The sequence below is a fragment of the Homalodisca vitripennis genome, chromosome X, assembly GCF_021130785.1.
Source record: "Homalodisca vitripennis isolate AUS2020 chromosome X, UT_GWSS_2.1, whole genome shotgun sequence".
In the NCBI taxonomy this organism is placed as follows: domain Eukaryota; kingdom Metazoa; phylum Arthropoda; class Insecta; order Hemiptera; family Cicadellidae; genus Homalodisca; species Homalodisca vitripennis.
This window is the reverse complement of record NC_060215.1, coordinates 92336390-92355727: the sequence shown is the minus strand read 5'-3', so window position 1 is coordinate 92355727 and position 19338 is coordinate 92336390. Positions and strand designations below refer to the sequence as shown.

At 34.1% G+C, this 19338-nt stretch overlaps 1 protein-coding gene across 2 annotated transcripts in view; it reads right to left on the bottom strand.

Annotated features, from left to right (window-relative positions):
- Positions 1-13151, bottom strand: part of LOC124369456 (endoglucanase F-like) — a 109153-nt gene extending 96002 nt beyond the window's left edge. Inside the window, exon 1 of one of the 2 annotated variants that reach the window (XM_046827463.1) lies at positions 12817-13151. Coding sequence is in view for 1 of the 2 variants with exons in the window: in XM_046827464.1 (XP_046683420.1) it covers positions 12817-12825 (9 nt within the window). In the remaining variant the exon portion in view is untranslated. The remainder of the gene's footprint in view (positions 1-12816) is intronic. The other variant, XM_046827464.1, reaches the window with a different exon arrangement.
- Positions 13152-19338: the final 6187 nt, after the last annotated feature.

Below are 19338 nucleotides of genomic sequence, written 5' to 3'. Positions count from 1 at the left end.
ACTCTTGGACTGGCCCTGACGCATATTCTTCCTTCGGTCACTAGTTATCCTTGTCTTCCACTGTATTTGCTAAGGGATGGAATTTCATGCCGGACAAGACTCCTGGAGGACCCTCAATCCACTGCAGCACAACCCACTTAACTTAGCACGTCAGAAATGTTGAAACTCCAGTAAACTCAATTGCTTCTTATGCGCAATTGAGTTTATGGGTCCATAAAGACTGAAGATATAAAACAACCGGATGATGATGGCAACATTCAATTAGAATACTTTCAACTTATAAAACTGGAATTTTATAACAAACTGGATGGAAAATTGTAAAATGTCAATAAAAGTACTGAAATACTGAGTATTCAAATGCGTATTTTTTGATACAATTGCTAAATAAATAAAAATACATTAGTAACAGTTAAAATAGTATTTAGCAATACAATTATCCTTAACCGTTTTAACTTGCCTAACAATTATTTTTGGTTCATTAACTTATATGTAAGGGGAAAAGACCAAGAAATGCAAAATAATTCATAATTGTTGCAATACTCAATATTTATTAAATGAACAGGTGGCAACCAATTAATAATAATTGCGTCTCTTTAGAAAGTTTTAATTGGCGATTTATAATTTCTTTCAATATTGTTGGTAATTTGTTTCACGTTACGATACAAATATGCATCGGTGTCTTCAAATTATCATGACTTTGTTATTTATACATTTATTTTATTTTTAGGACAAATGTATTGTAGTTCTGAATAGCGTTGTGTTTCTCCGTGAAATGAATGACATGAAGTGAAGTGTTAAGATATAACTAAATGGTCCTAACTTCGTCCGTCAAAATAAAGAGCTAATCATTCATCCACGAAATGAAATAAATTACAAGGAATTTAATTTGATGTTGGAACGAAGTAATGACGCATCCAACAACTAATGTTGCTTTATAAGAGACGCAGGAGTGCCTAATTAGCAATGCATCATATTTGACTAAACAAAACTGACTATAGGTATTTTCTGTAAAATACGTGAAAATTTGAACAGGAAATTTTGTTATTTATTCTTTTCTTCAACATGGTCTAACCTGCATCTTCATTATCACTAAAATGTTTGGATCACGTTTTCAAAATCAGCAAACTTTGAGCTCGTGAGGGCCCCATATATAACGAGAAACACATAAACTGATGGTTGCTATGGGGTACAAGTCGGCAGGGAACTAGTCACAGGTACATGTACATTCCAACATTTCATTACTCATAGTCCATACCTCTGTGGCGCGGGGCGCTAAGTTAAGTACTCTTATGATTCCAATGGTGTACAAATAGTCAGGGAACTAGTCACAGATACATGTACATTCCGACATTGCATTACTCATAGATCATACCTCAGTGGCGCGGGGCGCTAAGTTAAGTACTCTTATGATTCCAGTGGTGTACAAATAGTCATGGAACTAGTCACAGATACACATACATTCCGACATTGCATTAGTCATAATCCATGCCTCTGTGGCGCGAGGCGCTAAGTTAAGTACTCTTATTATTCCAATGGTGTACAAATAGTCAGGGAACTAGTCACAGATACATGTACATTCCGACATTGCATTACTCATAGTTCATACCTCAGTGGCGCGGGGCGCTAAGTTAAGTACTCTTATGATTCCAATGGTGTACAAATAGTCAGGGAACTAGTCACAGATACATGTACATTCCGACATTGCATTACTCATAGTTCATACCTCAGTGGCGCGGGGCGCTAAGTTAAGTACTCTTATGATTCCAATGGTGTACAAATAGTCAGGGAACTAGTCACAGATACATGTACATTCCGACATTGTATTACTCATAGTTCATACCTCAGTGGCGCGGGGCGCTAAGTTAAGTACTCTTATCATTCCAGTGGTGTACAAATAGTCAGGGAACTAGTCACAGATACATGTACATTCCGACATTGTATTACTCATAGTTCATACCTCTGTGACGCGGGGCGCTAAGTTAAGTACTCTTATGTTTCCAATGGTGTACAAATAGTCAGGGAACTAGTCACAGATACACATACATTCCGACATTGCATTAGTCATAATCCATGCCTCTGTGGCGCGAGGCGCTAAGTTAATCACTCGTATGGAAAGGCGGGTCAGGTCGCCTACCTCGCATACCTACACGGTTCAGGCTCACCTTGTCACTTTTAGGGCCGTAGGCAATTCGGAGAACCATCACGCTTATCATCGACTAAACCACTGATTAAAGTCTTGGTATTGGCGGTGATTGTATGAATATTTCTCGATTATAGTACCGGGTATGGAGGCCACCGTGAATCAAGATACAATTATACAAGCTGATACTCAAGCTTGACTTCATTCAAGCAGTAAAAAAGTGTAATTATAATAAAACCTTAAAATAGAACGCTGTAGACCCCTGGCAAAAATAAAGGTACATATTAAAAAAATAATAACAAATATTAAAATAATAAAAAAAGGTCTTACATCTTTTATTGGGAACCAAACATTGTTCAAGAAGTAAACTGTAAATGAAGACATTCATTTATTAATGTAAACTCCTTCCAAACTGTTATTCCATTTTGTATGCGTTGTAAATACAACGTTATGAAATAGACTTTATGAAACACCTTAATATAATAGTATCGGCTGTGTTCGGCCATATTGAAAGGGAATGAAATTTAGAATTGAATCTTTCAGTAACGTCAGAACGAGCATAAATAAATTATTAGGATTACTCACAAAGTATTTTGCAAATATTATCAATTGAAGTATAACACCTGTCATAAAATATTACACTACAAACTGTTTTCATTATCATGTAATACGAATTTATAACAAGTAATGTTATAATTTATAAGTAAGTGTTCCATTGAAGTATCGCTGTAACACTTTACATCTTTCCATTAAGGTCAAATTTGTCGAAAATGTGCTAGATGAGAGGGCACTTACATTTCATCTATATGCAACTAAACACATGTTCCTTATATATTAGACTTATCAACGACAAAGTTTCTGAACAGAGAAGAATCGCAGGTTATTATAAGACTAGTTTTTGGGATCCTATAGTAAAGTACAAAGCTTATCTTTTCAAGACAAGATTTTCAGCTAATGTTTGTGAACACTATTCCCGAATTTAAGAAGAATCATAGGTTACTTTAGAAACTCATCATGTGGATCATAAAGTAAAGTTACTTTTTTACAAAGCCAAACATTTCAAAATAATAATTTAGTACTTTCTATATTTTTACCCAACCTATTTTATAGTTTTGTACTTTTATGTCAAATATATAACCACAAAGTACATATTTCGTATTTTCCAGATTGTTGCTGCCCATTTAGTAGGTTTATAACGTATCGAACCGGATATAAAACATTGATTGAATTTCATAACCGTGTATTTTTATATCCTCGGAATGAAAAAGGATGAAAGGTAATGTTTCTCAATAACCTGTTCTAAGAAATTCTCATGTAAAATATTATCCTTAAAAAGTTCGGTGCCACACAATACGAATAATCCAAAGAAGAGCAATTGAAAAGAAACTATTTCCATTTAAGCCTGGTTTCTTAGAACGTCTACAACTAAGCTTTACTGCGAATCCATGAACAGACGTAACCCATAGTTACGGAAAAGTGTAAACATGTAGACGCTAAGCCAAGACAGAGTGGGCTTTCCGGTTCAGATCGATTACATACCTCACCGCAAAACAATATGGGTTCAAGTCATATTTTATTTGATATCCGACTATGCTCAATCATGTATCCGGCCCTCCTATTGGCCAATACATTACACCAATAGAATTCTCAGACAGTGAAGTGACCGAAATGTTTAGAGGTTCAGCTCACAACAAAAATCTGATTAGGAACAATCAATCAATCATAGCTCAGGTGGCGGGTAGAGTTTCCGTACTGTCATCAAAAGATATACTCTGTTTAAATGCTTCCAATACCAGTAAAACTATTTATTGGATCACATACCCAGAAGTACGGACAAACGAACGGATCTCTCTTAAGAACGGTTCAACTCGGAACTATTAAACCTACATTTTCTGCCGATATATAAAGCCTGCACGGAATACTGTAAAAATAACAAGTTTATCACTACAGGAAGAGCTGAAATAAAAGTAAGATAATTAATTTGCACAGCTCAGGAAACTTCCCGACTATTCATGAAAGGGATTTCCTATGCAAGGCCTTGATCGCTTTTTATGTGTAACTCAGATATCTGCTACAAACTAATATAGCATTCATTGTGGCTTCGGATCAGCGAACAATACGTATTACTAGCTCAATACATATCATATTACTTGCTCTATCTTCGGGCCAAGGATCTGCAAAGCATCAGACCAGAAACTGTATCTTCGAAAATTTGAAAAAGTTTATAAAAGTTCCTTCGTAGCTTTCCAAAAACGCTGTTTATTTTCAAGAGGATTTGCGATCTAAAACATTAACACCTTGTATTTTATCATCTTTTTTAATTGTACGCTCCCAACAGCATAAAACAGAGTAAAGGATTAATTTTACGAGGAAAAGTTACCACTGCTGTTGCTGGGGTTCAGAAGGATGAAGGTGTTTTCTGCTCAAAGTATATAAAAAATTAAAAATTCATGATTGCAGAATCAAATGGCCTTTAACTCAAGTGATCGGTATAATCATCAGCAGTTTGCTCGAGGCCACCGTTAAGGATAGATTTCATGCATTCAATAAAGATAACAATTAAAACAGGTCTTAATCTAAAATCTTATCTGGAGGGGTCAGTGATTATTGTTTGATAACAATATTATTAATTATATAGCTACTCCTTCGATACTTAACTGGTGAATGATCCTGTCCTTCGCCTTCTCAGCCATTAACGGTGGTTCGGAAGTTACTTTTTGTTTAGTCTTTAAGTTGAGTATTTGAGAGGGCTTAAAATACATCACCCTAGTGTAATTCTTTTTCGTTTTACTCCTATATAAGAAATTTACATCGTACAACAGTTTGGAAAAACCGCCTACGGCTGCATACAAAGAACTGTTAGATTGAAAGGACATCTTTGCTCATGAAGCTGAAGGAAAAATACGATGTAATGAAATGTGTCCATATGTGGCGTAAAGGGAAAGAAAACCTTAAAGAAAGGGGAGTTGATTAAGAAAGGGATCCAGGATGAGGACTCGGGACTCGGGTGCTTCAAAGCATGGGCTAGGAGGCAAGTTACTAGGAGCTGTGATTAAGGATCAAGGCTAAGGATACTTGGGAGCCTGAATTCAGATCTGATGTTCCGGTACTATAAAGGCTGAACTGAGGCCTAGAGAACCAGAGTTGATGGCCTGAAAAGGCCTGGTACGGGGGAAAGCTGAGACTGGGATGCTGGAGCTAGGATATTTGAGAGCTCGGGTAGAGAACCTGAAATTCGGATTTCAAAAGATATTCTGGGACCAGTGTTTTTATTTGGGACCTCAAATTGAGAGCCTAAATTTTGAGGCCATAATATTTCGAGGGTTTTAAGGAGAACAGATTACGCATACTTAACACGTTGGGTACTTTAAGCCTTCAGGTCCGAGGACCTGGATGTTGGGCATAAATGCTTGTGATGGGCGCCTAGTATAAGTGTCCAAGTGGGAGCTCAGGTCACTTATAAAATTGAGTTCTTAAAAGCATAGGCTGGGGCCTGGATATTTAGAAGCTCAAACCTGATAACTTAGGGCCTGGCGGCAACTATTTAATAGTCAGTTTTGAAAAGAATACTACGGTGTGAATAATACAATTTTACCGTAAATGAAATGGAGACTATGTTGCTCTTGCTTCCACCTACGAATGATAAGCTTACGTAATTGTTTGTATACCGTATGAATGTTTTATTGTCAAATGACATTCCATCGAATTACGGTAATTATGAGTGATGTCCTAGTTTCTCAATGCCCAGATTCACCAGCGATGTAGCAAGAGTAAACTGATCATGTAAGTGGTACGGGATGTGTATACACAATTGACGTTCACAGTCATCAGAGCTTTAAATTCTAAATATTGACGATCTGCATCTTCGTCTGGAAACACATTTGTTATGTCAAGATTGTCAGCTGTCAATAAGCAAGTTCGGCTCGATTGTAAACAAGGCGAGGACCGACATGTCATGGCAGAGTCGATTAGGAACTGGCAAGTCATAACATGCCACCGGCCGACTTCATGTTTCTTCGCAGTGTACTATATATCAAGTTTATATTTTATGTTATTTTCGGTATTACCCAATTTTTTGTTAGGAGTGGGGTTTCGGGGCTGAAGCGCTCCTACCGCACGAAAAAATTAGCAAACAAAGAAATTGGGTTGTCTTTAAAATATTAATTTTATGAGAATATTGCATTTGATGTGTGGGGCTATTATTTGCTCTAGTAACGAAAATATCATAATAGTGTGTACATTTTGAATGCATACATACCTTAGATACAAATTAATACTACTTTCACAATATACATTTCACAATATACACAGACACATGGTAAACGAAGCATTATATAACTTATGTCTATAGTTTCTATTATTTTCACTATTTATTTATATAATGTTTTATTATTTTAATCCAAGATATAATGTTCTGAGTATTGAAACGTAGTTTTGAATAATCTTTACAACATTTATGACAAAGATACTGTAAGGTAATTAATTTTAAAATTATTAGTTTTTAAAAATTGAAGACTTGCATGCGCTCAAATTATTCAAAATAACCGCCCCCCGGTTAAAGTGTTTCCCCCATCACCCATTCAAACCACGCAGAATATTTGAGGGCAAGAGAGATATTGCTCCAAAACAGCTGTTCCCCACTCTTATTAACACTGCATACACTTGAATTAATTTATAAACAAATAATAAAAACATGTGTACACAGTCGAAACATCGGACACGAAACACATCGTTATTGTACCGTAAGGTGCACGTAGTAACTGATATTTAACTTTTAAACGTTAATTCTAACTATATCTCCACCCATCAATGGGAAACGTGAATAAACACAGTCGAAACATCGGACACGAAACACATCGTTATTGTACCGTAAGGTGCACGTAGTAACTGATATTTAACTTTTAAACGTTAATTCTAACTATATCTCCACCCATCAATGGGAAACGTGAATAAACACAGTCGAAACATCGGACACGAAACACATCGTTATTGTACCGTAAGGTGCACGTAGTAACTGATATTTAACTTTTAAACGTTAATTCTAACTATATCTCCACCCATCAATGGGAAACGTGAATAAACACAGTCGAAACATCGGACACGAAACACATCGTTATTGTACCGTAAGGTGCACGTAGTAACTGATATTTAACTTTTAAACGTTAATTCTAACTATATCTTTGGTACGCTACATATATGTTGTATTTCAGCAATTTACGTTACAGCTGTATAGCTTAGAACCGATATAGGGAATGTGAAAGGTACGGTACTCTCAAAGTAAGCTAATTGAAACTCTAATTATTCTGTAATGCAGTTTTAATAGCAAACCAATTATGTGTTCTACAACAGTAGTCTGGACTAAGAGTGCTTTAACAGTGGTTTAAATCCTTCAATAAATAATTGAAAACGTTTAAATGAAGTAACCCCTAACAGTAAAAGTTGTCCTATCTGGGGTTTTAATAGTTTTTTTATTGTTCACAGTATGTTGTGTTATATCCTATCTTATCCTATAAATAGTGGCTGTTTAAATAAATTTGTTTAATGTAATAACGTCATAACGACAAAAATAGTCAATCGTGTGCAATAGTTAAAGAGCTGAGCATCTTTTATTAGAATTGGTAGTGGAAAATAAGAAACAGGTAGGCAGACACTGAACTTTACTACAGGAGATGTTACATTTAAAGACACAATCTAGTTTTCTAAAATCTGTTTTAAAATTCTTGATCATCCCCTTTATGGTTTCCATTTGTAGGTTTCACTTCAAAGTAAATATAGTAATGTTCATCTTCACAAAACTTTGGTATGTAATTTCAAACTTCCACATAATACAAAACTCTGGCAATTACTAATCCTTACAAAATTTACTTTACATTTTCGCAATGTAAACAATTTTGGGTTTAGAAAATATTTGTTTCGTAAATTAATAGCCCTAGTTGAATACATAAATAGTAAACAATGATATGTTTGATTAAAACACGTGAAATGTAGACAGGCATTTAAATGTAGACAAATTTGTAATCTGGCCCACATAAAACCGGCTGAATATAAAAATGAGAAATGTTCATGAACGTGAGATAAATGTTTCAAGGAATAAACTGTTTTTTTTTAATTCTTAAAGAAAACTAAAACATTAAAACCATGCCATTTCCTTATTGTATTTAATTTAAACAATTACCTTGAATAATAAGTAGCGGTTATATTTATAAGCTATGTTATATTAATTATTTAATTACAAAAATGTTTCTTATTTTTATATAAGAAACAATTTTCTGTCGGGTTGGAACATCGTTTTACATCGTGTACATAATTAGTGACAAAAACACTATAAGATATAAAGCAACTTTAGTTTGGAAAACTCCTTCCTGTTGGAGAACCAATAACCCTTCGTTAGCACTCATAAATGTAACCAAGACTTTTACTACCCCTCCCCCTCCTTAAGACCACGCCTTAGATGGAAATCCGGTACTGATCTTACACAATTCTTTTCACAGTTGTTCATACCTTTAAGATTTATTACCAGCATGTGTACGTAAATTAACTTCTATTAGTTGGACGCATTGAAAATTAGTATTCGTAAAGCTTCCACCAGCTTCTAACATTCTTAAATTTTAAATAATTCTAGGCACAATTAAACAGTTCAAAACACCATAAAACTAATACAAGTTAGTAAACTTCTGAGAAAACGTTTACTTAGCTGTACATATCGAAGATCTATTTCACGATTTTTTAAATTTATAGCTTGCTCTCAAAAACTTGTCACAATAAATCTGACTAATTACTAAAAATTGAAAAGTTCATTCGGTCATAAATACCCGTATGGTGAAAAAAATATGACAGCAATTTTAAGTTGTGGTTTTAAGCAGTATCCAATTTTGGCGCCAAAGTAATCATGGTTCAAACGGAGTTCGCATTGCTTCAAAACCGATTCTAAATTCCCATCTTTTTTTGGAATTACATACGGATATTCCCGATTAAGTTATATTTATTATTGGAAAATTAAAAAAATTCGTCCATTATGACACCCGGTTTTTTTGTTGTAAATGTTTACTGAAATATGTGTCTCAATTTATTTACTATAGTTTAGTATAAATTTAATTTGAAGATATATTACATAATTTAAATATCTTTGAGTAAGCTATGTAATATCGTTCATAGATCATAATTATGAATACTTGAAGGGCCCATAGAAACGTGTTTCACTTTTTAAATTTAATTTTCAGTCTCAAGATGTAATATCAAATACATAAATCAATCAATCAATATTGTATTGTATTACACTCGAACTCACAGAAACAATCATTCATCCATTCTCATTCATAGCACAATTGATTCCCACTACGGTTATCCTGCTGTTTCCAATAGTCCAGATTATGAAGGAGAAATTATGAAAAAAATGTTTTGTTGCTGGCTATGAACTTTTAACGTGAAAAGGATACATACTTAATCGTACGAAAACTATTACCAGTGGTTTGTAAATTGCATACTACGTATACAAATATTTTCAGATAGGTGGTACGGATCCATTTGTGTACCAATTAACTGAACTAAAGTATTGAAAGTTTGTTTCTTTTTGGTGACTTTAAATTCACGTAGAATAAATTAAGAAACAACCGTTAGTATTACTAGTTAAAAACTGGTCTTGTTGTATACGACATATTGTTGTCTTGCCAACATATCATTTCTCTATACTAGTCATCATTGTCCCAAACAAATATTCTAAATGAGTAAAATATATAGGAAAGCATACTTTGTTTCAACAATTTTAGTAATACTTACATTATTTCTATCTATATCAAACACGCCAGGTACTCGACAGATTAGCCTAAGTGGAGAAAGATTACCTATGCTGCAACTTCAGGCAGCTGTACTCTCAGCCTTCTTGATTTACCCCCTTAAGCACATGTTATAGATTAATATACGACCTTGTGTTTTACTCCAGAATACCAATATTAAACTCCGAACGCTTTTACGCCCTTATTTTTAGTCGTAGAAGTTTGCAAGATGTTTCATTATACAAACATGATCAATACGCGTTTGACGCGTTTTAGGTTTTTCGATATTTCTAGTGGTCATTAAGAAAAAAACTAAAATATTTTAAATATACTCTTTACGAGTATTAAAATGCGTTGGGATCCTTAATTATACCTTTAAAGTGAGATATCTACCATAATTATAAAATCAAGCAAATGGCATAAAATAGTTCGGAGTTTAAAATAGTTATTCTGGTACAAAACACAATGTCGTATCTCAAAGTAAGTGCCCCCTATCGGATGTGACACTAGCGCACAACGTTTACAGGTTATGGCAGCAATAACTATTTTTTATATTTAACTCTAACTGAATTAGTTCTATTGTCAAATTGCAAGGTAACCAGTGATTGTTCTAATTGTTTTGAGTAAAACCGTATGTTTTATGAAAACCCAAAGCAATAAAGACATTCGAAACTAAATTACTGACCACCGGAAAACCGCGATAAACATTGTGGAGATTGCCCGAAATATAACGCAATTAATTTGGCGCGTATCGTCAGCGAAGGTGATTGCGAAGCGGCGAGTCTGTGACGCAACCCGTCGCGTGCGCTGTTCACATTAGTGCGCTTTGATTTAAAGAAATTACAAGAGCACTCCACAGCTTTTTAATAAATAAGAAAACTCGAAACCAATTTATGCCCGTTTTTAGTTCTAAGTTATAATGGTACTGAAATTGTTTAAACTTGAAACGCGATTAAATAAACGTTCGTAACTATTAAAAATATATAAGACAGCATCGACCAACAATTCAAATGTATGAACAATTATTTAAATTTTATTGTGAACTAGTTTTGGTATCTAGTCCTTTTAACAACCCTTACCCATACCTTTATGTAGAAACCGAATTCGCATTTGCATTTCATAACCGTGTTTCTATAGTAGTTTTGTTGAGTTTTCATTTAGCCCCTTTTCGGCGGGAACGATAAAAAACCATTACTTACACCTACATCACAAACAACAAAACTGGTTTTGTTATGCTTTTTGCACTGTAGGTGGGGGAGGGAGGCATTAAAGACTTCAATTGATTACTTATAACAATTTACTTACTTTAAAACAAAAGTAGAACTTTACTACGTTGGTTTAAAAAACTGGTAAAAACCATGTCCTATTGAATTCAATTTAAAAATATAATGTTTAATACTTTTGAACCTCCTTTTTTATGGTGAGAAGAAGGCTACAAGTACTAAAATTAGCTCAAGAATGTTCTGTTAATAATAACAAAATTATACCAAGTACTGTAATCACACGTATGTTTTCTGTTACAAATTATAGTACAATATTTAATTAGAAGGTTTATAATAAATTCATTTTTTTAATTTGTATAATTTGTAGAACAGCCCAAAATGTGCATTTAAAAATAATGCATTTGGTCTTAGAGGTATGATTATGATAATTTATTCTGCATATTTTTAATTGTGGTGTGGGAGGGAACTTGCTTTGCTGAACCTTGCCTGAACCAATGTTTAAATTTCCCAAAAACAATTATTAACAATTCAAACCCGATTGAACAAGTCAAATTTAAAGCTGTTGGTTCACAAGACAAAAACGTTGAGATGTTAATTAAAGCAGTTAGACCACTTAATTGGAGATGGCAGAAATTTTATTTTCCAAAGAAAACTCAAGTAATTAGAGTAACTCTGAAATGTTAAATATAACTAATTATGTATCAAATCAGATAAGTAGAAACCACTAAGAAAACGAGAAAAACTGTTTGCAACTAGCATATATAAAACGACAATTTCCTTATTCTTCCAGTTTTGATAAATTATTCAAATTCTCCCAATTATTTAGATAAAAAGCAACAACAGGTATAGTTATAGAAGGACATCCTTTTAAAATATTTCGGTCGTCATTTGAATGCAGCATGGTTTTTGCGGATTCCCGTAAAGGTGTTTCTGGTTTTCTTTTACTATGTAACAAAAACAATGTACTTACCATTACCAAAACCAAGCGTTATACGTATGTTTCTGTGGTACGTAGTTAAGCTTGTTTCAATCTCGCATATCACACAAGCCGTAGCTAAACTATGCCCTGATTTGTCAAATAGTGCGATTTCTAAATATAATAGTTAAACACATGGCGAAATTTATCATTGGCATCACAGTCTGTTAAACGACACATGAATTAACATTGACTTTAACATTGGTTGTCATTCACATTAACATTTCTTTGCAACCATTAGGCCACACTATAAACTAGTGGATACATGAAGAGTAAGTGAAATTATACATGACTTATTACGGTACTGTTTCTGACAAGTTTTTACAGTGGTAATTTATTACCCACATAATAAAAAAATGTTTGTTTTGTAAATGGGTGTTGTGTTTTTGTTTTAACTGGTCTTAATAAAAATCATTGTAATCAAACAGCTTCCGCCTGCACATAATGCATTAGCGATAAAGTGAATTAGTTAAACAGTTAATTTCTACGTTGAGGGTAATGGTAATTAGTAGTGTCGGTAATTAAATAATATAATAAGTCGTTTTCTGAAAATGCAATTAAAACTAAGTACATAATTCCATGAATTGACAAATATCCTAATTTAAAATTACGCAGTGTTAAATTTTTTTCAGAATTGTAATACCATTATAATTAACGAAATATAACATTAGCAACGTATATATGTCTCGTATTAATTGTACTTACTGGGTTCATGTTGAGAAGTTGGTTGAAAAGCCGCGTGAAAGTTCAATACACTGATAACATGTTAACTGAGACGTGCAGTTCACAAGTTGAAATAAGTTATGACAGTTTAATAAAGTTTAAAGCACTTAACATGTCACGGGATAAAACATTGTTTCGGAAAAGTATGAGACAAATTGACAGCTGGAACTTTCCGTATCACTGATAGCGTGGTGGGCAGTCAGCGGCAGCGGCGGAACACCAGACGTCTGTACAAGAGCGATGTGCGGTTGGAAATGCAAGTGCTTCAGTAGTTGAAGTCTATGCGTGTCGGAAGAGAGGTTGAGGGCTCTCTCTCACTCTCCCTCTCTCTCTCTGTCTCTGTCTCTCTCTGGTGTGGGTAGACTCCTCGCGCCCGCTCTACCGGACTCTTCTGCAAACCTTCTACTTGTAGTTCCACTTTTGGCGGTGAGGTTCCGCCACTGTGTTCATCCTGATCCTTTGTGACTGCTTCTGCAACCTGCCGGTTTGAGTTGAAATTACTGAAAGTTCGTTCCAATAAACGGGCCGAAGCATGACATTTTTAAACGCCGTTTATCTCTGTGTGCTGATATATTACTGTTTGGATTTGGATTCATCCCTTCTTCCGTACAGTAAATTAATACCTGTAAAGAATATTATTGAGGGATTTTTTTTCTTATACAAATATTCTCTTTTAATTTATTTTTTGAAAACGAGAATTATTTGGAAATACTGTAATACATTTATATTTAAAAGAATAATGATACCTGGTGCATGATATTCCGATAATAACAATAGTCATTTCGTTTAAAATATCTTAAACTATTAGTGATGTCCGGCTGATAGAAAGTCCCATGACTATTTCAAAACCTTCCCACAGAAATTCAGAGCCCTTGTAATACCTTTCAACTCTAAGTTGAATATTCGACCTTTTAAAACTAACAAATAACGGAGTAATTGTTTTTCATTAACATATCACTCATTTATATATTGTTTTAGTGTATATTGTCACTTTAAAAAGACCACAATTACAAAATTGCCTGTGCAGCCCATTATTAACCGCATTTAATACGCACTGAGGGACACAAAAAGGGACATTCAATATGTTTCGAGTTTTTAATGTTTTAATTTATTGATATACTATCATAAAAAGAATCAAAACGTCTTGTCTTATTTACATATTTGTAAAAGTATCAGATGTATTTAAAAGTCTGGAATTAATGTGTTTTAATTGCGGAAATATTTAAATTGGTCAAATGAGATGAAAGACTGGCATATATAGTTATCTCGTCTTGAGTTTGAAATACTTTAAACATGGTTTGTACCGAGTTTCCACCTCGGCTTCTGATGAATGTCTGCAGTCTGCGACCAATGTTGTCAATCATGCCCGTACTCCTGGTCCATGTTATTCCATTACTTTCTGTAGGGCTTGACTAAGCTGTTGCATAGAGTATAATTCACCCCGGCCTGACGATTTCTTATGTATCTTACCATCACGTCCCAAACGTGTTAAATGCATTAAGGTCTGGGTTGTTCACAGGTCATTCCAAAACATTGATTCCGACTTCATGTAAGCAATTCTGCACCATCTTAGCGGCATGCGGACGAACATTTTCTTGAATTAATAAATATATAGACTCACATATCCCGAAAACCCCACTACATACTCTGATAAAACCTCTTCAATATACATTTTAGCATTTAGTATTCTTCTGTTTAAAATCAATGCGGACTTATCTTGAAATTCTTCTTCAAATCATCATAGACCCACCATAAAAACTTATCCTTAGCGATATAGCACATTGCGCAAACCTCTTTCCAGTCCGTCTCCAAACTCTTTTGCGACGGTCTGGTCATCTCAGGGAGAACCGAGACTCATTAGTCCACAAAACTTGGTTCCATTGGTCTGCGGTTCAGTTTACATGATTGTGAGCAAACTCCTAACGCGACCTTCTATGGCGTGGTATTAGCCCAGACCCATCGCCGTGGTTTGCTGGCCGATACACCTTAAGTGCCGCTTCATGAAGCCTTCCTCTGATTGTTCGTGTGGAATATTCAATCCACAGACCTCATAAGCTCAACAACAGAAGTTCGAATACAATCGTGCAAGCTAACTGACCCAACTAAACGGTCATCTCTGGTTCTCGTTGATCTGTTCCCCGATCCCCGTATCCTCATTTAACTTCCAGTCAGTCTAAAGCGAATCACAGCTCTGCTAATGCTGGATCTAGAGTAACCTGGTGTTTTCCTCTTCTTGCTATGTTGAACCACTAGAGTAAGACTCTGGCCCAATCTGTTAGTGCCACATACAGCTTCTGTTATTGTCTAAGCTTGGAATGATCTGCAGCACTGAACAAACACACAGGTCCATTTCTAAGTTAATTAGTAAGGAAGTAGATTGTACTCATAATAAGGTAAGCAATATTTATTAAGATAACCAGGATATTTTAGGATGGTTTCGAAGTATCAATTGAGGAATGGTCCACGTATAAGAGAACTAAAGATATTTAACCCTAAATAAAATATTACGCAGCTATAACAATGTATTGGGTGTCCCACTGTTGTCTCTGAGTGTATATCCATGGGGAAGCCAGATGCGTGAAAACTGTAGTAATTCACGTATCAGATGTTTAATCAGTTGTACCACCTTAAATACCTCTTCAAACATATCACTCTGTAGAAGTTGCTAAAAGTTCAAGTGCAAATCTGTTTCTGCATTTCATGAATAGTAAATGCTGTTCTAACATTAAATAGATCGTATTAATTTATCTTGAAAGACTTTGGTTTTACAATTAAAGTTTTTATATTTGGTCGGTTGTTTTGCCAGCAAACAATATTCAGATAGTGAATAAAACTTTATATTGTTTTGTATGAGTTGAGGTTTGGCTGCTCTCCGCGGTCATGAGTCGGACTGGCGGCCTCACAACAACAATGTTAAAAATATAAGACATGTCCCATTTTAAAGATATAAATACGTATCTTAACCCTTTTTTAGTTTTCCCGATACGTCCATTGGTTATCCAGACAAAGTCACAAGTCGTTATACTTCATTAATTAAACATAACAGAAGTATACGGCACATTTTACAAGAAAACATGAAAGGCATATAATGCGGACCATTAAAATGAGACTATAATTATATGACCGGAAATAAGGGCGTAAAATTATTCGAACTGTAACATTATTTGTATGGCGTGAAACTCCGGTCATCTGTCCTGCTCTCCATCAGGCTAAAGACGTTTCCGGGATATCTGAAGTTTATAAAGTACTACGGTTAACATTTAAGTCTTGTACTAACCATTCAGCTATTGGCAGTGTTAATATTCCTATATATTACAGAAATTACTTTGTGATATTATTTATAAGTACGGGTTCATAAATCGATTGATTTAGTAACTATAATGTAACTAATTAACGTAGTTTATTACAGCATTTAATTTATTACTAATCTACAACATTTAATTAACGTAGGCAGTAAATGATATTGAAACGTAGCATTGTAGAAATAATTTTATTTTTACACCATGTATAAACGCAGAAACTCAAAACGAGACGCAGACGTTTATGTGTAAATTCTAATCGACCATCTGACTCTTGGAGTGTGATGTCTCTGTATGTAACGTAATGCAACGAAGAGTGAGTGAATTCATGGAAATGCAGGTTTCAGTTTCAGATATGCGGCCACATTGACTCATAAAATAACTGTAACGACAGACGAAGGATAAGCAAAAATAGAAACAAGTTTTTGTATTGGTTTGAATTTCTAATTCATTTAGTAAAAAAACATATGTATTTACGGCTTATAAATAATATAATTGTGTACAACAAATATAAATCAGTTGTAAAAATGCGTTTAATCACACTACATTATTAGGACATAGAGAACTTATTAAAAGCTATACTTAACAACAATTAATCAACTATGTTATACTTAATATAAAAAATAACTTGGACATTAATCACTTTAGAAAACTGAGCAACTGTAGTAACGTCGTGAATATTTGTGATAACTATGACGTTACTCTAGTATTCACTTGAAACACTTACATTACTCCTAGATCAAACTCGACCCGTTCCCGTCCCTAGCTAGTTCAAAGCCCTAGCCTTTGTTAGCTGGGGAATCACGGATTTCCTGGAACATGTCATCAGTCACTGTGACTCAGATGTTGGGTCAACGATTGATTGGCGTTTCTGTTAGAACTAAAACAAGGAAAACTTAACTGCTGCGTTTAGTCTTGAATATCAAAGCTTACACTCACTATGTAAATTACAATGTGTTCACAGCTTTGTTGTGTTATGTCAATCAATGTTTTAAAAATTATTTATGAATAAATAGATATTATTTCATTGCTATCATTGCTTTATTTTAAACTGTATTTGATTCATCGGTTTATTTTTTGAATTAATGTAATGCGCAGCTGCCCATTTCGTCGTCATTGAAGCTCAAATATTTGTCGTCTTTTTATACGGTATTAATGTGAATGAAGTCCCTGATTATGAGCTTCTCAGAGGGCTTGGAGAGAGTGTTTGTCCGAGTTCAAGAATTGTCCTAGAAGCATAATTTGACCTACTATTCCATGCCATTTTCCTGTAAAGTCGTGCCAGTTGCTTTCCTGTTTCAGAAAAAGTCGTAAAAAGTGAAGCTTTAATAAATGAGTCGATACGTAGTTATTTGGCACAATAAATCACAAAGTGATTTGCTTGTACTTCGAACAGAATTATCCCGAAGAATAAAAAGGATATACCGTTCTCTTATCTCTTCCTCCAGTGTATTATGGATAGTGATAGTTGACCTCCTTTCACCGTAGAGAAACGCATTATATAATGAACGTGCACAATATTCATTGTCATTAATTGTATACAATCATTAATTGTAATAGCACCATTTTTCTTTTGTGGTTGAATTAAAACTAATCAATCAAATCGATTCACTTAGAGAGCTTATTTTTGTAACTGATTACTTTAATAAGGGAGAAAAAATGGCCAAAAAGGGGGGGTGTTCTGCAGCATGTGTGTGTGATTTTTATAGCAAAAATGTAACCCCAAGGGAGGACCCATAAGTATGCTTTGACGTTAATAAAGTTCTGCATGAAGGGCTAGGTCGCAATACGCCTGAAACCTGTACATTTTTACACATTTTAAGTTTTTTTAGTTTTTTAACTCTTTAAGTTATTATTTTATTGAAAATTGTCTTTATAGTTCAAATACCATACCAATATACACACCTTCCAGGATTCTTTTGTTGCGTGGAAAATACAATAATGCAGCATGTAAAGTGTTAAAATTAGTTCCAAATGTTGTCTATTTTCCAAAACTATTATTGATTGTTATTATAAAATCGGAAAAGAACGCACAATTAACATCTAAATGATATAATAGATATTGTATAGATCTCATATATAATAATTATATGATAAATATAATAGATTCATAATAAATTTTATTGCTTCAGCACCGACCCGTTATGAGTGAGAATTAATTTGTACTCCATTTTCCTTTTTTACACGATGTTTAACATTTTAAACTTGAGCTGCAAAAAGTATTAATCTTACCTACATATATACTAAGATTGGAATATTGTATTATTTTATAAATGATATTTCTTTTATAGTTCTATTACAGTTATTGTAATTTATTATCATAGACTTCTGAGACCATGAACTATTAAACATTTTTCCATCGAGTAAAGTTAATAATAAATAGCAAAATAAATAATATTTTACAATAATAATAGTTGTTACATAATACTTTTAATAAACTCATCAAAGAGTTAAACTAACAAATGATAGTTCAAAAAAATGTACAACTCAACGCAAAAAGTAAACACCTTGGCGGGGAACGGAACCCTGGCCCCTAGTGAATCAATATTCACTTAGTGATTGAAGCCCAGACATCTCTGTTGGAAGCAGCAAGGCAATTCTGCCTCCCTGATACAATCAAGTCAATTCCGCCTTTGTGCGAGGAAATAGATATGGCATTATTTACCCAAAAAAATAATGGCTGTGTGGGGGGCATTTCTTAATTTAGTATATATATATATATATATATATATATATATAATATATATATATATATATATATATATATATATATATATTCTGTCACTATTGAATTTATTTTATATATAATTTCTATTATATATACTAAATATAATAATTTATTGAAGTGAAAACTTCTTTAGGCGCGTTGAGCGTTTTGGTAGAGGCTAAAATCCTCGGTTCGCGTCACCGACATGCTAATGATACTAACCTGCATGAAAAAGTCAGTCTCGCTGTGTTTTTTAACCGTAGACTTGGCCGCGGACTACTAACCTGCATGAAAAAGTCAGTCTCGCTGTGTTAAAACTGTCCCGGCGGAGTATGAAAACAGACTGCGAAAATCAGTGACCTTTACGGCTTCCTCTCGCGATTTAAAAGTGAAGCCAATGTCGTACAATTCTGTAAGATGCGTCAAATTAAAGCTCTTAATATTGGCAATCTATTGGTTACATTTTTAAATATTAAAAAAATTTCGAAATAATTTTGA